The 18,816-nt window shown below is 58.2% G+C and overlaps 2 protein-coding genes and 1 long non-coding RNA gene across 5 annotated transcripts; 1 reads left to right on the forward strand and 2 right to left on the reverse strand.

The window, feature by feature from the left end:
* The first annotated feature begins 43 nt into the window (after positions 1–43).
* UNC45A (unc-45 myosin chaperone A) lies at positions 44–18,511 on the forward strand. 2 transcript variants are annotated; one of them, XM_059179961.1, is made up of 23 exons: positions 44–176; positions 3,750–3,916; positions 4,116–4,326; positions 4,809–5,216; positions 5,395–5,556; positions 5,807–5,843; positions 6,131–6,306; positions 8,194–8,286; positions 8,670–8,837; positions 10,042–10,210; positions 10,499–10,669; positions 12,172–12,343; positions 12,946–13,246; positions 14,027–14,121; positions 14,318–14,459; positions 14,833–14,973; positions 15,135–15,262; positions 15,415–15,481; positions 15,887–16,000; positions 16,212–16,327; positions 17,170–17,287; positions 17,392–17,547; positions 17,714–18,511. In XM_059179961.1, the coding sequence occupies exons 4-23, from the start codon at positions 5,166–5,168 to the stop codon at positions 17,969–17,971; spliced, it is 2,835 nt and encodes a 944-aa protein (XP_059035944.1). In that variant the 5' UTR covers positions 44–176; positions 3,750–3,916; positions 4,116–4,326; positions 4,809–5,165; the 3' UTR covers positions 17,972–18,511. The 2 variants fall into 2 exon arrangements, with proteins under 2 accessions (XP_059035944.1, XP_059035945.1); XM_059179962.1 differs by having other exon boundaries at positions 4,809–5,171.
* HDDC3 (HD domain containing 3) lies at positions 746–2,405 on the reverse strand. 2 transcript variants are annotated; one of them, XM_059179971.1, is made up of 4 exons: positions 2,242–2,405; positions 1,887–1,942; positions 1,479–1,776; positions 746–1,238 (listed from the first exon to the last, which is right to left on the reverse strand). In XM_059179971.1, exons 1-4 carry the CDS (start codon positions 2,351–2,353, stop codon positions 1,108–1,110), a joined length of 597 nt encoding a protein of 198 aa, XP_059035954.1. In that variant the 5' UTR covers positions 2,354–2,405; the 3' UTR covers positions 746–1,107. The 2 variants fall into 2 exon arrangements, with proteins under 2 accessions (XP_059035954.1, XP_059035955.1); XM_059179972.1 differs by having other exon boundaries at positions 1,536–1,776; positions 2,242–2,399.
* Positions 11,827–15,169, reverse strand: LOC131835586 (uncharacterized). The gene is made up of 2 exons (XR_009355254.1): positions 15,034–15,169; positions 11,827–14,484 (listed from the first exon to the last, which is right to left on the reverse strand). It is a non-coding gene; the product is annotated as an uncharacterized LOC131835586 (long non-coding RNA).
* Positions 18,512–18,816: the final 305 nt, after the last annotated feature.

Genomic DNA, 18,816 nt, shown 5'->3' on the forward strand with positions numbered 1-18,816 from the left:
GGCCGCCTCGGGGCCACTTCCGGAAACGACCGGAAATCCGCGTCTCTTGGTAACCAAAGGACCCGGCATGTTGGGGCTGAGATCTGGGATGGGCTGCGCCTGGCGACGAGTTTCCAGGGCAGTCTGGGATATGAGGGACTCGCAGCACCCCCACGGGCCCTGTCCTGTTGTTGCTGGTAAGCAGGTGGCATTCCTTTCCAAAACATCTGTCATTCCGTCCAACTTTTTTCCTTTTTTCACCAACCTTCTTCTTTTTTTTTTTTTTTAAGATTTTATTTATTTATTTGACAGACAGAGATCACAAGTAGGCCGAGAGGCAGGCAGAGAGAGAGAGAGAGAGAGAGAGAGAGAGAGAGGAGGAAGCAGGCTCCCCGCTGAGCAGAGAGCCCGATGCGGGACTCAATCCCGGGACCCCGCGATCATGACCTGAGCGGAAGGCAGCGGCCCAACCCACTGAGCCACCCAGGCGCCCTTTCACCAACCTTCTTAAAGGAGGAAGACTGTTAACCATTTCTTGAACACCTTCGGGTCAGGCTCTGTCTGACACGTGACCTAGTCTAACCCTAGTAATTACACAGCCTATCTCACTCATAAGGAAGCCAGGCTCGGCGGGGAGGGGTCGGGACCCTGACCTGTCCCTGGGGGCACGCAGTCGGCTCCCTGCCACGTCCAAGAGCAGGTATCCCGCCTACCTGCTCGCCTACCTGCTCCCCATTCGGCAGGCTGGGGAAGGAGCAGCAAGAACTTAAAGCTTTACCCAAAATGCTTTATTTTTACATAATGACTTATGAACTAGTGTTTATGGAAGCCCAAGTCCCTGAGGGGCCAGAGTTCGCTCATACAGAATAGCAAACAGACCCAAGCCTGGAGAAAAGGGCAGTTCAGTGCATTAGGATCAGACGGGCTCCATCTGATTTCCACAATCCAGGGCTCAGCTGAGTCAGCAGGACACATTCAGAGTGAGAAGACGCAAGTGTCTCTTGGCCTCTTGTATCTGGGCTAAACCAATCAGGGAGGGAGATGGAGAGGCACCGAAAGGCGGGAACAGGAAATCTTTCTGGCCTGGCCAAGGCTGGAGTTTGGGCCCCTGATGGCTCCAAGGACCGCTCAGAGCGTCAGCCCCCGCTCCTTAAACAGCTGCTTTAGAGCATCTTCCAGCTGTCGGTTTGTTCCCTGAAGCCCCTTCACCACTTGCGCTGCCCACTCGAAGTATTCCTGGACTCGATGTTCAGACCATCCTGCATGAGAATGGGCAGAAAACCTCTCACATGGCATCCAGGATAGCACTGCCTTCTGCCCACTTCCTGGAGGGCTTGCTGCAGGGCCACCAGAGGAGCTCCCGCTGGGATTTGTCCTGAAAACGTCCCCTTGACCCAGCTGTTGCACTTCCACGGTGCGCAAGATCAGAGTGGGCTAGTAGGATTAGCTGGGGGAACCAACTAGAAGGCCCAGGCTCTTCCCCCACTCCCCCGGGGAACCTGTGCCTCCAGAAGGTGGACACCTCCCCCTTTCCCCCGGAAGGTGGGGGAGCGTACCCTCTGGGGTGCAGCGATTCAGGTCCCTCAGGTTGTACAGCTTGTCTGCCAGCTTCACCAGTTTGGCCCCAGGGCTGCTGTGGGGTGCGCGCTCCACCTGCAGCCGCTTTCTCTCCAGCTTGGGCATAGTCTTGTCATCTGTCACCTCCTCCACCAGCCGCCGCACTTGCGCCCCAAAGTGCCGCTCCACCTCATCCAAGCTGGTGTCTGTGTCCTCCACTGTGTCATGGAGCAGGGCTGCCTGGGGACAGGCTTCCCCTTAGTCCTGTGACTCCAGGCAAGGGCTGCCCAGGGCCGAGTGGGGTCCCTGATCCCCACCCTAGCCTCCGAGGAAAGAACCAGGGGAGTTACCTGTAACACCGCAATGTCAGTGATTCCCGCCTCGTGGGTCAGGATCCGAGCCACACCTGACGGGGCAAAGCAGGAAGTCAGACCTGAGGGAGCCCCAGGCAGCGTGCTGCGGGTTTTGCAGAGCCAGATGTGGCCTGTCACTAGCCAGATGACCTTTACTCTCTTTGCGTGTCATCTGTGCAGAGGAACAACCATGCCTACCGCCCCGCGTTGCTGCGAGGCTTAAACACGAAAAGTGCCCAGCACAAAGCCCGGTACAATGTAGGTACTCAATGAGGCGTAGGCCCTCCGCGTTCCCTTCCCGGTCCCCACCCCCTAGACACCGCTGCGGCTGCTCCCCGGGCGGCGCGCCCACCGATAGGGTGGTTGATGTAGGGGGTCCCTTCGGGGTCCTTCCGCCGCTGCAGTCGGTGCTTGCGAGCCGCGAAGTCCGCAGCCTCCACCAGCTGCGCCGCCTCGGAGCCCATCGCGCGCGTGGGGCTGGCGACTGACGTCCCAGGAGCCCCTTGAACCCAGACAGAGCGTCCACAGCGCCCCCTGGCGCCGCGGAGGCCGGTGACTGTGGAGTCCGACCCAGACAGGCTGGTTTCTGGGGAGCTGACATCCTGGCGGAGAGACCAGCTGGTGAGGGGCGCTGCTCCGCTGTGGGTGCAAGAAGGACATGGCCGGCCTCTGAGAACCCACAGTCTCGGCGAAGGAGGAAGACAAACAAGAAATAAGACAGTATTCTCACAGAGTGCCAGATCCGGGTCAGAAATCTGGGGATTATTGGCCTTGGAGGAAGGGCAATTCACCCGGCCTCCTAGGGTCAAAGGCAACATCCTCCAAAAGGATTCTCTCGTCCTGTGAAAAGACAGTCTTCAATGTCAATGTTCTGAAAATTCTCAAAGTGCTCTAAAAATGGTTTTCCCTGCAGGGAGGAACTGGTTGGGATGGGCGTGGGAGCCTCACTTTTGGGCCCAGAAGACCCTACAGCCTGACCCTCTGGTAACTGGAACTTACACTAGCAGCCTGCCTAACTGCTTCAGGGTTAGACTCCCAGACAGCAGTGATGTTTCTGCAAGAACTGTCTTCTTTGTTCTCGGGTGCTGCATTTCTTTCTTGTACCATCAGTGTTCCTGCTTCAGTCCCTAGACACCTGCTGTGTGCCCCTCAGATGATAACTGCTGTCATGCTGTTCTGGGAGCATGACATCGTCAGGTCTTCACAGACTCTGGAATAACAGCACTGCTGGCTGGTGGCCTTGGGCCTTCTAGAGAAAATCCCTGTCTCAGCAGATGGCTGCTATGAGGTTTAAGGGGTAAGAGAGAACTAGAGACCCTGGAAGAGCTTTTCCTGTGAACTGGTTTGCGAAGTACAGTACTCCAATCAGACTGGTAGCTTCTGGGTTTCGGCTGGTAGCTGGGGCAGACAAGGGCTCAAGGGAAAAGCTAATGGAAGGACTTGCCCTTGTTTTGCAGCTAGTCTTAGTGGTTGCCATGATGCAGAAGTTAGGGAGGGAAGCTCCAAATGCTGTAACTAAGGTCCCTGGGGCCTGAAATGGAACGACCAGAATTCCCAGGGCTTCCACAGCTGCCTGGAAATTGAGAGTGGGTAGAGAGAAACATATCTGGCTTTATCTCTTTTTCAGCCTAATGGCTCGACTTCCCTCTCGTGCCTCATTCTGAGCTCTAGTTTTCTGAACCTTTTCCCATTCAGTTCGGAAAACCTTAGGCAGATGGAGACACAGTCCCCACGTTTTCCGACAGAAAATAGAACCTCAGTCACTTTCGCCTCCAGAGGTCTGTGGTAGAAGCTTCAGGTTTGTGTTCATGGCGCCCAGGGGCCTTGCGGTTTTGATTTTTATTTTCCTACTCTCTTTAGCCATGGCTTAGAAAGAGAGATGTTGGGGTTCCTAAGACCAGCGCTCAGGTGGACGTGACCTCTCATGGGCTTTCAAAGGAGGCTAGGCCTTTTGCTGACTGGCCTGACCGTGGGGCTGCTGCTGCTCTTCAGCTGGGCGACGCTTGCTCAGCCGACCTCTCTCTCAGGTACCCAGTCTCCTCTGCGCGCACCCCTCTTCAGGCCCCTACCAGCTCATCAGGGTATGAGCTGCTCTGGGGAGCCAGTGGGGAGGAAGGGCATCTGCCCTTTTGATAAGGGCTGATCATTTTCACTCTCCAGAGGGATGGAGTTGGGTGTGGGCAGACCATTCTTGCCAGTCTCCAGCCCCCTTGCTCCCCCCTTCAGCATTGGCCCACCACCCTCACTTGTGCCAGACCACCTGGGATGCTGATGGCCGCCGCTACCCCGGTTTTTTCTGTCCTCGGCTCTCGGATACCCCGGAGGAAGCCTTCTGCTGCCACCTGCAGGCTGCAGGGGGCTCCTGCTGCACCCAGGCTGAATTTGAGGCCTTGTACCAGGTCAACCTGTCCAGCCTTCCGCCTCCACCCATCCTCAGGTGAGAACTCCAAACCCCAGAACCCCCGGAACACTGGCAAACAAGCTCTGTTTTTCATTCCTGGGGCGGGAAGTTTGTAGCATACAGACGAGTGGAGGGGCCGACTTCAAACAGAAAATCGCGTGAATACACAATTACAAACAGTTCTGTGAAAGGAAGTTCAGGGGGCTGTGTAAGCGGGTAAACAGGGAGCCATTGCGTGCACTGTGGGGCTGGGGTCAGGTGGGACAGGTGTCAGACCGAGAGGATCTTGCAGTCCGTGGATTACATCCATTATAGTCGGGGTTTTCAAAACTAAATCTGTCCATGGATGGCTTCATGGCATCTGTGATCCCCTGAATTTCTATTTACGAATTCTACATTGATCGGGGGAGAGGGGTGTCCCGAGCTTTCTCCGACTCTCAAGGGCTCTGTAACCGACAGGCTGCAGCAGCAAGCGCGCGGCTGGGGCCAGCATCCTAATACTCTCTCCTCTCCTACAGGGGTCGGGGTCCGCTCCTAGCCCTGGGCCTCTATACCCTGCTGCTCGTGGCCCTGATGACCGCCGACCTCGTGCACTTCTGCCGCGGTCGGGGCGGCGGCCGGCGCCGGCGCCCCAGCCGTCTTTCCTCTCGGTCCTCCGCCGCGCGCCCCCTGCAGGTCCCGGTGGGGACGGACTAGGATCCGCCGCGCGGATCAGAGCCCCGCCCACCGGCGCGCTCTCTCCTTGCCCCCGCCCCTTCTCTGCCTCCGCCTCTGACGCAGACCGGGGCGGGGCAGCCGACGCCCGATTCCTTAGCCCGGTCCCACGCCGCCCCAGAGACTGCGCCTGCGCGCGTCCTGTACGCCCTCTCTCCGCGATGACTGTGAGTGGTCCAGGCACCCCCGAGCCCCGGCCCGCCGCCCCCGGGGTGCGTACCGGTCCTCCCGTTCCATCACCACTTCCCACCTGCTGTGACCGTACCCCGGCCTCCTTCTCCCCGTCTTGGCCCTCCATGGGACTTGCCCCTGCCCCCCGGTCTCTTGTCTCCCAGCTCCCTGACCCTGGCCTGAGCCCACCCCCAGCGTTTCCACCCATTCCCTCCACAGGCCAGTGCGGTGGAGCAGCTGCGAAAGGAGGGCAACGAGCTGTTCAAATGCGGGGACTACGAGGGCGCCCTGACGGCCTACACTCAGGCCCTAGGTCTGGGCGCTACGCCCCAGGACCAGGCCATTCTGCACCGAAACCGGGCCGCCTGTCACCTGAAGCTGGTGAGGGAGCCTGCTGCTCTTCCTCTGCCCCTCCTCTGCCCTGCCTGGGCCCGGTTTGACCATCTTGCTGCTGTTTGGGTCCTGGCTGGGTGTTCACCTTCTCAGGCCACCTCCACTTACTTGTCTGATGTCTTTTTGGGCCTCCGGGTGGTGGGGATTTGAGTGGCTACTAGAGCACAGCCCTGCTGCCCAGCTAGTGCCCTGAAAGGAAGACGACCAGCCTCTCAAGCTCCTGCTCCTTTTCTTACAGGAAGATTACGACAAAGCAGAAACCGAGGCATCCAAAGGTAGGAGACTGTGGGCTGCGGTGTGGAGCTGTGGTGGGCAAGGACTCTGGTTCCACTGCACCTTCACATTTTCCTTTCCCTTTGGCCCCAGAAACACTTCTGCCTTCTCTCTTTCCCACTTCTTTGGGCGTTTCCTTCTCTGCAGCTACCCTCACCTTTCTGAGGCTGGAATACTGAGTCCCACATCTGTCCCCCCACCTTCCTCGGGCCCTCGAGACCTTTCCCTACTGCTTTTGCCTGGAGATGGTGGCCTCATGGGTGCTGACAGAGCTCCCGTTTGTGCTCAGCCATCGAAAAGGACGGAGGAGATGTCAAAGCACTTTACCGGCGCAGCCAAGCCCTAGAGAAGTTGGGCCGCCTTGATCAGGCTGTCCTTGACCTGCAGAGATGTGTGAGCCTGGAACCCAAGAACAGAGTTTTCCAGGAGGCCCTGAGGAACATCGGCGGCCAGATTCAGGAGAAGGTACGTGAATGACTGAGAGAGAGGCTTTGACAGGTGGTAGAGGGACACTGGTAAATGGATCTGGGCAAAGGATGTAAACAGGAGATACTGATGGCAAACAAGCTTTTGGAATGAAGCTCAGACTTGCTAGTGGTTAGGGAGAAGCAAGTGAAAATAACAGCCAGATGCTGTCTTTTCAGCAAACTTTTAAAGTATGTAACTTTGCTAGAAGAAGGGAGGCAGACGCTTAAGTGGCAGGCTCGATCATGAGTTGGTGCATATTGGTACAGCTCCTTCGGGGAGCACCTGAACATAGCTCTTAAAATTTTAAATGAGCGTATCCTGTGATCCAGTATGTTTATTTGCTGTCTCCCCTGAAGAAGCCTTGACCGTGTACACAAGCAGGCATGTGTATGTTTATTTCAGCCTTGTTTATTATAATATGAAGTTGGAGCTTGGCTAACTGCCTAGTGATAGGGGAGTGGCTTAATAAATGGGGTGCTCCCCTTACTGTGGACCCCTGTGTCACAGCTACCAGGAGTAGGTAGATTTATAGACATCCATGTATAGTCGTGGAAAGAGACAACTTCTTAAATGAAAAAAGCCAAGTATGCTGTAACACATATGGGAGGATACTCTTCATGTTGAAATAATACCTCATGTGCACCCTCAAAACAGTACCATGTTATCTTCTGTGGGCCCACTTGGGTGTGTAAATATGAAGAAAACTATTTTCAGAGATAATGCATCAGAATGGTAACAGCATGAGCCCTGGGGAACGGAGGGAGATTGATGGAGTTTTTCAGAGCTGCTGCTTCATCCATTAACTCCGTAATATAGAAAGAGACACTGTTTGCATAGTATATACATTAAAAGTTACTTTAGGGGGCCCCTGGACGGCTCAGTGAGTTAGGCCTCTGCCTTCGGCTCAGGTCATGATCTCAGGGTCCTGGGATTGAACCCCACATCAGGCTCTCTGCTCAGCGGGGAGCCTGTTCCCCACCCCCCGCCTGCCTCTCTCCCTACTTGTGATCTGTTAAATGAATAAATAAAATCTTAAAAAAAAAAAACAGTTACTGTAGGAGAAAGAAGTCTAAAGCCCATCATGAACACAGCCCAGCTTAAATTAACCAGATCCCATGATGTTACAACGCTGTCCCGGGGAGAGCAGGGAATGCGCTGGCAGATGCCTTATAGAAAGGCTGAGATGTGGGAAGGCAGGTTGTTTCTGCTCTGTGCAGCTCTGGTCAGCAGGAGCTGCCTAGAGCCCTATGTTGAGATGGATGAGGAAGCAGGTTGGTGGGCCTAGCAGAGCGCCCCATGCAGGACTGATTGGTCATGTCTGCCATGGATGCAAAGGGGGATGCGGGGAATAGCACATATGCTGGGTACGTGCCACCACCCATGCCCTGGGCCCTGGGGAGGGAAAGGGCCGAGGGTGATCTTGGTCCATCAGGTTATTTTTAAGTTTTCAGAATGCTGGAGCCTCTGAAAGCTACCTCCTGACCTGCTGGCTCCCCTGCTGCAGGTGTCAGTGCTGGGTTGAGGGCCAGGGGCACAACATCCATGCTGCCACGACATGGATGGCTCCTCAGGGAGGCGGTGGCCCTGTGGCTCCCAGGGTGCCTTGCCTTCTGAATGGCACCGCCTTCGGCACTAGCACCGCCCCTGCTGCCCGAGTGGGAAGTAGCTCAGGAGGGAAAACAGCCACGGGAAGTTTGGGTGAAGCTGCCAGGCAAGTCTCTTCCTGCCCAAGGTAGCGTGGGGTGAGCCCGCAGCCCAGATGTCCTAGCTGTGCCTCCTGAGGACACGAGCCAGGCGCCGGGATGAGCGGAAGAGAGCACACAGGGAATGCGCTGTCTTTGGCTCCAAGAGGGACCTCCCCCGCGCCTCGCTGGTTTGTCGTAGGTGCGATACATGTCCTCAACGGATGCCAAAGTGGAGCAGATGTTTCAGATACTGTTGGACCCACAAGAGAAAGGCACCGAGAAGAAGCAAAAGGTATAGGTCTGGGCCGAGTGAGTGGGGGTGGGACTCCCACTACAGCTGCCCCCTTCCCCCAGCCCCCTGTCCCTGCCCCAGCGGTGCCCTCGCCGTGAGCGGTGTTGGCCCACCAGCCGCTGCTGGCCTGCTGTGCTGCCCTGTGCTCCTCGGGTCATGCAGCCGGACTCCCAGAGCCCGAGCGAGAACCTACAGGGCCTAGGGCCTGTGTGTGTCCTTTCCCTTCCTTACTGGAGGGAACTGAAGTTCACAGAGGTTCCGTTTATGACCCGGGTCGCTCAGCCGCTGAATGGAAGCAGCGCGGTCCAGAGCTCTGGCTCGCTGCTCGCCCTGGCCCGTGCTGTGGGTAGCGTCCATGGGATGGTGCGCTTCCTTTGACGCAGGCTTCCCAGAACCTGGTGGTGCTGGCCCGGGAGGATGCTGGGGCTGAGAAGATCTTCCGGAGCAACGGGGTTGAGCTCCTGCAGCGCCTGCTGGACACAGGCGAGGCTGACCTGATGCTGGCGGCTCTGCGCACCCTGGTCGGCATCTGCTCGGAGCACCAGTCACGAGTAGGTGGGGCGGCGGGGCTGGCTACTACCACGGTCTGTACACCCACCACCCTGCCACGATCCACTCTGTATTCCCAGAAGAATAGAAGGTGGAATACAAGGGGACGCATCATGAGGGGAAAAATTAAAATGGCTCCCAAAAAACCCATCATGATTTGGGATGAACTGGGGCTTGTAAAAAGTGAAAGGAGCCCACGGACACCCTGAGCCCGTGCTTTCAGTAGGCTGTCCTGGAGCCAGCTCAGAGACGCCTCGTTCGGACTCACTCATTGTGCAATAAAAGTGAGGTCTTGCAAGGAAAGAGGCCCCCATCGTTCTCCAACCATCAAACTGACGTTTCCCCTGCAGGAGTGTCCTCCAGCCAGTGATGTGGTCGGTGATGTCACCCAGAACATCTATACTCAGACAGGGACCAGATAGGAGGGGCTTGACCCTGAGCTGGTTGTCCGTATAGACAGCACATGTCCAGCACAGACACTTGTGCAAGAACAGTCCTGCCCTGGCGGAGTCCAGGCCATACTTCTCACCTGAGCTGGCTGGACCCAGCGGAAGGGACTTGACCCTTGGTTCCTTTGAGAGGCGCCCACAGTTCCAAGATCAGGGATGGAGCTGTGGAATAGTCCATGAAAGCTCTTTAGGCCAAACCCAGGCTATACTTCTGGGTCTCCCAGAACTAAGAACGGTAAAGCCATGTGAATTCCATCCACCTCTTTCAGCTTTCCTGCCCCTTTCAGGTGAGCCTCTGGGATATCCAGCTTAGAAATGGGACGGAGAGGCCTTGCCGTCCGTTCCGTGCATGCCCGCATCCCGAGGGTGCAGACAGAGCCTCAGAGTCACCATTGGAAAGGAACCAGGGGTCCTTGGACCTGGGGTCATGGAGCTTGTCCAGACTTCTGGGGCTCCTTGTTAGGGAAACACAAACCAAAGCAGCTGTTCCTCGGGCCACAGTGTTCCTGTCTGCTCTGACACGCTGAGGAGAGGTAGTGGTGGATTCCTCGGGAATGTTTCCCTTAGAAGCCTTTCCTGCAAATAATCCTGGCATGGCCCTGGGTCACACGCTCAGTCAGGCCCACTTTGATTCCCTTTGGAGCTGGGCCTTCCACCGAGATGTTGTCTCCCCTTCTGGCCACACTCACACCCACAGTTAGGGATCCCTGTGGCTGCCCTCCACCAACGGGAGGCTCTGTCCCCCTCTCCCACCCAGACGGTGGCAACCCTGAGTGTGCTGGGAACGCGGCGTGTGGTCTCCATCCTTGGCGTGGAAAATCAGGCTGTGTCCCTGGCTGCCTGCCACCTCCTGCAGGTTATATTCGACGCCCTCAAGGAAGGCGTCAGGAAAGGCTTCAGAGGCAAAGAAGGAGCCATCATCGTGGGTGAGTAGAAGGAGGTCTGCGGTCCTTTGGGTGTTGCGATCCTGGAGGGAAAGGGGCCGAGCCAGCCAGGCTAGCTCTTTGGGGACCACACTGGCCGCTGCAGGTTGTTTAGGGATATGGCTTGGTGGCAGTATTTTACTCTAGATTGGAAGCCTGCAGAGAAGGGTACCTACAGGGAAGGCTGAAGCCCAGGGGTCCCCTTCCTCTGTCTCCATGGCCTATTGGGGGGGGTAGGGGTCAGGCAGGGCCGGGCCATTGTGGGGTTCGCTGATGCCTTCTCGTTGCCAGATCCTGCGCGAGAGCTCAAGATCCTCATCAGTAACCTCTTGGAGCTGCTGACTGAGGTGGGGGTCTCTGGCCAAGGCCGGGACAATGCTCTGAGCCTTCTGATTAAAACAGTGCCCCGGAAGTCTCTGAAGGACCCCAACAACAGCCTCACGCTCTGGGTCATTGACCAAGGTAGGAGATCAGTTTTAAAGAGGGAGAAGGACCCTGAGCGTACCTGTTACGTCTTGCTTGGGTCATTGTTCCAGCCCTGTGTCTGCACTGAAGCATGTCCTGTGGCCTGCACTGTGGTCTCAGGAGAGGGGAGACCCTTCAGCCGCGCCCGTGTGCACGTGTGTGTGCATCGAGCAGGCGGGCAAGCCCATCAGCGGGAAGGCTGGTTGAGCTTTCTGTATCTGAGGTGTTTCCCCGTGAGTGTACATTACTTTGTACTTGGAGAAAAATATTTAGAAGTTTACTATATAAATTCACACCTCTTGGGACACCTGGCTGGCTCCTCAGTGGAACATGCAGCCTTTTTTTTTTTTTTTTTTTTTTTTTTAAGATTTATTGATTGAGAGAAAGCACGCTTGTGATGGAGGGACAGGGGCAGAGGGAGAGGAAGAGACTCTCAGGCAGGTTCCCTGCTGAGCACAGAGCCAGATGCAAGGCTCGACCCTGAGATCATGACCTAAGCCAAAATCAAGACTCAGCTGCTTAACCGACTGCATCACTCAGGTGCTCCTGAAAAATGGGACTCTTGATCCTTGGGATTGTGAGCTCAAACCCTGTACTGGGTAAAGAGAGTACTTAAAAAATAAAAAGAAAGATATTAAGTACATACATACATATCCGTATACATAGATACACACACATACATAAATCAGTTCACAGTACTCTTTTTCCCTTTAAAGATAAATAAGGTGGGGCGCCTGGGTGGCTCAGTCGTTAGGTGTCTGCCTTTGGCTCTGGTCATGATCCCAGGATCCTGGGATCGAGTCCCGCATCAGGCTCCTTGCTCAGTTGGAAGCCTGCTTCTCCTTCCACCACTTCCCCTGGTTGTGTTCTGTCTCTCTCTCTCTGTGTCTCTGTCAAATAAAGTCTTTTTTTTTTTTTTAAATAAAGATTTTATTTATTTATTTATTTGACAGACAGAGATCACAAGTATGCAGAGAGTCAGGCAGGGCCGGGGGAAGCAGGCTCCCTGCTAAGCAGAGAGCCTGGAGCTCGATCCCAGGACCCTGAGATCATGACTTGAGCCGAAGGCAGAGGCTTAACCCAGTGAGCCACCCAGGCGCCCGAATAAATAAAGTCTTTAAAAAAGATAAATAAGGAAAACTTGGCAAAGGCCCTCCATGAGTACGTTTATCGGGTGTTCATCTTTTGGTATCCTCCTAATGCTGTGAGGCCCGGGTGTTATCTTTCCCTTCAGTGTTACAGATGAGGAACCTCAAAGCCCCAGAGCACTTGGCCCCATGGGCAGGGCCAGCATGCGGTCCTCACTTCCGAGGACCCTTCCTGACACCATGACTGTTTCTGGAGGCGGCGGCAGCCCCCCCCGGCTCTCCGAGCCTGCCCTGCATGCGACTGTCCATGCTGTCCCGCTCTCCGGGAGGCCCTGCTTGCCCGTGCCCTTCCCAGGGAACCTCCTCACTTTGCCAGCCTTTTGCTCCTTTCATAGCAGGGTATCTTTTCAGGCCTGAAGAAGATTCTGGAGGTGGGAGGCTCTGTGCAGGGGCCTCCTGGAGAGCTCGCGGTGACCGCGAACAGCCGCATGAGTGCCTCCGTGTTGCTCAACAAGCTCTTTGATGACCTGAAGTGTGACGCCGAGAGGGAGAATTTCCACCGGTTCTGCGAGAACTACATCAGGTAAGGGAGCCGGCCCGGACCACTGCCGGGGGTGCCGACGGTTCGCACTCCTCGGGGAGGGCCAGCAATGAAAGGGTTTCAATCAGGAGAGCAGCCTTAGGGACGCCTTGCAGGGACCAAAGTGGTCCCAAGGCCCACTTCTTTTTCCAAAGTGGCCTGCCCAGGGAATGTTCTTTCTCCATTCTACACCACAGCGAATGCTCTCGGGCACGCACTGTGTGGACTGAGCCCTTTGGGGTGTCCGTTGGGACACTGCAGTGCAGCACGACGGTCCTGCCCTTAAGGAGGTTCCAGGTGGGACTGAGGACAAATCCTGATAGGAGCAGAGCAGTTTTGGGTTGTCATACGTGCAGGAAAGGAGCTAAATGGTGTGAGCGAGAGTGACCTAGGTCAGCTACATGATCAGGGAAGGCCCGAGAGCCGAGCGAGAGAAGCTGGGCAGCCAGTGCTCAGCGGCATGTGCTTGCCGTCCCGGGGGCAGCTTTCTTTGCTGTTCCTGCCCAAGTCGTGCAGATGCCTGGCCGGTGGACAGAAAGGGGGTGGGGTAGGAGAATCCCCTTATGCTGGCCTTTGTGTGACCGCTGTCACCTTGTGCCCCTCAGGAGCTGGTTCGAGGGCCAAGGTCTGGCCGGGAAGCTGCGGGCTATCCAGACGGTGTCCTGCCTCCTGCAGGGCCCGTGCGAAGCCGGCAACCGGGCCCTGGAGCTGAGCGGCGTCATGGAGAGCGTGATCGCTCTGTGCGCCTCTGAGCAGGAGGAGGAGCAGCTGGTGGCCGTGGAGGCTCTCATCCATGCGGCCGGCAAGGCCAAGCGGGCCTCGTTCATCACGGCTAACGGCATCTCGCTGCTGAAGGACCTGTACAAGCGCAGTGAGAAGGACAGCATCCGCATCCGGGCACTGGTGGTGAGCCGGGCAGGCCCGGGCTGGGCAGGCCAGCCTGCAGGCAAGGGGGCCGCTATGGGAGGGTGCGGCTCCAGCACAGCCAGGTGCAGTATGGGATGTGTAGGGCCATGTCAGAGCCAGAGGCATGAGCCCTGGCTCCTCCTGACCACAGGGCTCATGGTCAAGTTAGGGATGAGCCTTGTGCAGACAGGACCCCCGAGAATGCAGAACGGCACTTGCTGACCTCTGGAGGTGGTGGGAGAAGCTCCAGGAGGACCGCTGGGCCAGGCTAGTTGGCCAGGCTGGTCAGAGGGGCCATGTCGAAAGGCTTAGCCTCCAGGTAGCCCAGGAGCTGGAGCTTTGGGCCCTGGTTGGTCCCCGTAAGCCTGCTGCAACCATGCCCTTGGGAATGCTGGTCCTTCTCCTTGGGGCACTTAGTCCTGGGTCTCTCCATCCCAGAAGGATCTTCTCTTGCCCGAGGCACTGGGCCTCTCCCCACACAGGTCTTGGCTCCACCCACAAAGAGCTCTCTGTATGGCACAGAAAAAAAACAGAGCAAACCCAGTGCAGATCTGGGGGGTTGGGGTCCAGGATGTCTGTCTCTACCCAATGTGTGTCACCTGACCCCCTCCCCCAGTAGCTGATTTGCTGCCAGATCTCTAGGTGGTAGCCTGGTAGGGCTGTGTGTGGCCTGCAGAAGGCCCGGCACCATGTCAGGGAGAGGGCCCATGCCAGGTGCGGAGGAGCCCAGCCCACCTCCATCCCTAGAGACCAGCATCTGGTTTTTGCCTCTTCCTGCAGGGCCTGTGTAAGCTCGGCTCGGCTGGAGGGACAGACTTTAGCATGAAGCAGTTTGCTGAAGGCTCCACTCTCAAACTGGCCAAGCAGTGTCGAAAGTGAGTTATTTGGTCGCTGTGGCTCCCAACCAGACTGTCAACTCGGCCTTGAGAGAAAAGTGTGGGTGGAGGGCGGGGCCTCCTCTCTACCCTGCTGTGCCCCAGGCAGACCCTCCTGAGTCCTGCCATGTGTGCTGCTTCATGTATAGAGGGGACACGCCCCTGTTCCGATCCCCACTACCCCGTGTGTCCCCAGGTGGCTGTGCAATGACCAGATTGACCCGGGCACGCGGCGCTGGGCAGTGGAGGGCCTGGCCTACCTCACCTTCGATGCTGACGTGAAGGAAGAGTTTGTGGAAGATGAGGCTGCCCTGAAGGCTCTGTTCCAGCTCAGCAGGGTAGCTCCTGGGTTCCTCTAGTCTTCTGGGAACAGAATCTGGGATTAGAATTGACCAGGCTTTCTTGGCAGGTCTCGGCCAGTGGCATCTGTGGCGCGGGGGCGGGAGGGCTGGAAGCCCGCGGGGTCGCTCTGTGGCCTGGGCCTCCGGGGCTGCACGAGTAGCGTTGGACCGGACAGTGTCTCTGGAGCAGTTAGGGAGGTCACAGGTGTGAGCCCCCAGAGTCTGGGGCCAGGTTGGGCCTGGGAGCTTCCCCCATTCATCCTGGCGCCCCAGTGGTCCAGCCGAGGGTAGACTTGGAGGCCCGGGCGGCATTTGTCCCATGCTGCTCTGTCCCCGGACGGCACCCCGACCGCCCCTGTCCTGCCCGCAGTCCGAGGAGAGGTCAGTGCTCTTTGCGGTGGCCTCGGCGCTGGTGAACTGCACCAACAGCTACGACTATGAGGAGCCCGACCCCAAAATGGTGGAGCTGGCCAAGTACGCCAAGCAACATGTGCCCGAGCAGCACCCCAAGGTGAGGGCGCCCTTGACCCGGGGCACCCGTAGCAGCCTCCTGTTGAAGTGGGTCTCTTACCTCTGTATTCACGTCCGTCGGTTTGTGCCGCGAGGAGGGCCGCCCTCTCCCTGTCCTGTCAGCCAGGGCCCCTCTGCTAAGCTAAGCTGCCTCCTTCCCAGGACAAGCCGGCTTTCGTGCGGGCTCGGGTGAAGAAGCTGCTGGCGGCGGGCGTGGTGTCGGCCATGACGTGCATGGTGAAGACCGAGAGCCCTGTGCTGACCGGCTCTTGCCGCGAGCTGCTGTCCAGGTGAGCCGGCCTCGGCGCCGCCAGACCTCCGAACTCGGGAGCGGAGGAGCAGTGGGGCCACCTGCGGAGCCGCTGGCCGTGACCGAGCCCGGGCCCGGGGGTGTCTTGTTGGCCAGAGCTGGCTCCCGCCCACCCACGCCGTCTCCCCACAGGGTCTTCCTGGCGCTGGTGGACGAGGTAGAGGACCGCGGCACGGTGGTGGCTCAGGGTGGCGGCAAGGTAAGCTGGCTTACAGTCTCCTTCCCGAGGGTCTAGAAAACCTGACTCAGCGGCTGTCACACCAGGGACGAGGCCAGAACACAGTACGAGGGACCCGCAGGAACGTGCTCCTGCCGAGTGAGCGATGCCGGCGGGGGCGGGTCTGTGCTGCCCGAGATCCCGACTCTCCTTTCTCCTGCGTGGCCCAGGGCCCAGCCCAAGGCGCGGCCGGCCCGTAATAAGCGTGTGGAGGAGTTTGGGCAGCTTAAGGAGAGTCCTGAGGGGGGAAGAGGGTCTGGGGCAGGGAGTGTCACAGGCCTGAGGGAGGAGAGAGGTGAGCCCCAACCCCTGCCCGGGCTCGGGGGCTGGTGCTTTGGGCCTTACCCTCCATGGCACATCTCGGACCCTGGCGGCTCGTCCCCACAGGCTCTGCTCCCGCTGGCGCTGGAGGGCACTGACGTGGGCCAGACAAAGGCAGCGCAGGCTCTCGCCAAGCTCACCATCACCTCCAACCCAGAGATGACTTTTCCTGGCGAGCGGGTGCGTGTCTTGTCCCAACCCTGGCCTCTCTCCTACCCCGCACTGGGCCCTGATGGCCTCTGACCTGGGCTCTGGCTCCTCCTTGGGACGGACAGGAAGTGGCGGCCGTGCTGAGCTCCGGGGTGGCGAGGGCAGCCTTCTCTCTGGGGGTGGCCTCTTGCCTCCGGGTCGGTGGGGATGGTGAGCGCCCTGACAGCTGACTGTACTGCAGATCTATGAGGTGGTCCGGCCCCTCGTCTCCCTGCTGCACCTCAACTGCTCAGGCCTGCAGAACTTCGAGGCACTCATGGCTCTCACGAACCTGGCGGGGATCAGTGAGAGGCTCCGGTAAGGTCCCCGGGACAGCACTTTCCAGTTTGAAGAGCTGTCTTCGGTCACGGCTTGACTTGAGCCTCACAGGCCCTGTACCTGGGGAGGCAGGCCCTGAGGTCTGACTCGTACCGCGGTCCACCTGTGGGTGAGGCCTGGGGCGGTGATGGTGCGCACCCTGGAGTCCGACCGCCTGGGTTCACATCCTGACTCCACTGGCCGCTAGTGTGTAACGCAAACAAGTGCTGCTCCGTGCCTCAGTGTTCTCCTCTGTGGAATGGGATGGGCACACTCCCTCCCTCAGGAGTGGTAGTGAGCAATAAATGAGAAAATACACACACAAGCCCCAAGTACGTGGCACCTGGCTCGCTCCCAGGGGTGTGGCCAAGTGGTACGCGTCCACTGTCACCGCGAACGGGAACATTGGGCTCCCTGTCCGCACTCAGCCTGTTTCTTCTTCTGCAAGATAGTGATAGTAAGTGTACCTGCGCCTTCACCGTAGGGCCATGGTGAGGATTAAGACAGTCCAACCCTTGGGGCAAATAATACATTATATGTTAATTAGAAAAAAAAAAGTCCCAAGTTCTGATTCAGGGTACGAGCTTAAATGTTAGATGTTAGCATCACTGTCGGCAGCCCCCTGGTCTCCGAACTCCTGCTGTAGAGCATTTTCCATGGTCCCGTGCTATGTCCTAGGCTTGCTGAAGACACTGGAAGCCACCGCAGTTCATGCCTGGTGCAGGAGGGTCTCTGGTGCCCTGGAGATCCTTGACCTGGGGCTCGATTGCGTGGGGACTCAGGGATGGGGAGGTGGAGGCGGGAGCGCTAAGGCTGCTGACCTTTCCACCCTGGCCCCACAGGCAGAAGATCCTGAAGGAGAAGGCTGTGCCCATGATCGAGGGCTACATGTTCGAGGAGCATGAGATGATCCGCCGGGCAGCCACAGAGTGCATGTGCAACCTGGCCATGAGCAAGGAGGTGAGGGCGGCCCGGGGGTCACGACAGACAGGTGCGCGGCGGCACCCTTGCCCCACTTGGCTCTGCTGCAGCCCGCTCAGTCCCCTCCTCCCCTGTGGCCGCAGGTACAGGACCTCTTTGAAGCTGAGGGCAATGACCGGCTGAAGCTGCTGGTGCTGTACAGCGGTGAGGACGATGAGCTGCTGCGGCGGGCTGCAGCGGGGGGCCTGGCCATGCTCACCTCCATGCGGCCCTCACTCTGCAGCCGCATCCCCCAAGTGGTCAGTGCCTCTTCTTGGCCGGGAACGGGAGGCGGGTCTGGAACACCCTGCATGGCCCCGGCGGGGGGGGGGGGGGGGCGGGCATCCTGGGACACACAGGAGTGCTCCGGCCAGGTTTGAGCCTGCTGCTCGGTGGTGACTGGTGACAATGCCCTGTTCCCCGCAGACCACACACTGGCTGGAGATCCTGCAGGCCTTGCTCTTGAGCCCCAACCAGGAGCTGCAGCACCGGGGTGTGGTGGTGGCACTGAACATGGTGGAGGCCTCGAAAGAGATCGCCGGCACCCTCATGGAGAGCGAGGTGCTGGAGATCCTGTCAGTGCTGGCTAAGGGCAAGGAGAGCCCCGTCACCAGGGCTGCTGCGGCCTGCCTGGGGAAAGCGGTGGAATACGGGCTTATCAAACCCAACCAGGGTGGAGAGTGAGGGTCTGCCTTGTGCATACGCAAGCTGCAGCAGAGGACAGACACAGCTTTGGCTGCTGCGGGCTGGGATGCTGAACACTGGCCTCTCCTCCCTAGCTGCTCCCCGATGTCCTCTGCTGAATCAGGGACCACGGGCAGTCACGGCCCTTTTCTGCCAGCACTGCCGCCAGCCTCACGCAGCAGGAACCTTGTGTACTACTGTAGACAGCTGGGAATCTGGCCGCATGTTCCCGGCCTTGGGAAGGGCACATCCAGCAGCCGCACCAGCTAGGAGCCTCACCTGAGCCTGCCAGCGGGACCACCCCGACCCTCTAATAAAAAGTATGTGGGACTCAAATGCGCGCCCTGTCCCTCCGCAGGGACCTGGCTGTGGGCCAGTCTCTGGAGCGGGAGCCAGGTCTGGCTGTGTGCGCAGCAGTTAGCTCTACGGAAGGAATCCTACGGATTCCTCACCCCGGAGCCTGCTGAGTGCTGTCTAGTTCTGTTGGAGGATCAGGGTAAACCTACGAAGCTAATAAAAAGCTATTCAGTCGCGTGGGAATCAATGGCTTTGGACTTCTCAGTGCTGGTCCGTCAACCCTCTTGTCTTTGTATTGCGAGTTCCCAGTGGCCTGCACTCGGGCAGTGCTCTGCATCTGGGGCCTGCTCTCCCCTCGAGGAAAAATCCTGTAGCTCGTCCCGGTGACAGCAGGAGCTCCACCACCTGCCGGGGCGGAGAGCCGCGAGAGCTTGCTTCTGCTCTGGGAGCGAGAGTGAAGCTCATTGGCTCGCAGAGATGAGTGACAGGCTCCGAGCCAAAGAGAGGCCAAACTCGCCGAGGCGCCTAGGACGGCTGCTTCCTGTGGG

The sequence above is a fragment of the Mustela lutreola genome, chromosome 7 (genome assembly GCF_030435805.1).
Source record: "Mustela lutreola isolate mMusLut2 chromosome 7, mMusLut2.pri, whole genome shotgun sequence".
NCBI lineage: Eukaryota > Metazoa > Chordata > Mammalia > Carnivora > Mustelidae > Mustela > Mustela lutreola.

Excerpts from the sequence above, each read along its gene's own strand:
- HDDC3 (XM_059179971.1), bottom strand. The coding sequence starts at position 2,353 with ATGGGCTCCGAGGCGGCGCAGCTGGTGGAGGCTGCGGACTTCGCGGCT. Across the intron at positions 1,943-2,241 it reads CTACATCAACCACCCTATCG|GTGTGGCTCGGATCCTGACC; the intron begins GTGGGCGCGCCG and ends TTGCCCCGTCAG. Across the intron at positions 1,777-1,886 it reads CTGACATTGCGGTGTTACAG|GCAGCCCTGCTCCATGACAC; the intron begins GTAACTCCCCTG and ends GCCTGTCCCCAG.
- UNC45A (XM_059179961.1), top strand. The coding sequence starts at position 5,166 with ATGACTGTGAGTGGTCCAGGCACCCCCGAGCCCCGGCCCGCCGCCCCC. Across the intron at positions 5,557-5,806 it reads CCGCCTGTCACCTGAAGCTG|GAAGATTACGACAAAGCAGA; the intron begins GTGAGGGAGCCT and ends CTTTTCTTACAG. Across the intron at positions 8,287-8,669 it reads GCACCGAGAAGAAGCAAAAG|GCTTCCCAGAACCTGGTGGT; the intron begins GTATAGGTCTGG and ends CCTTTGACGCAG.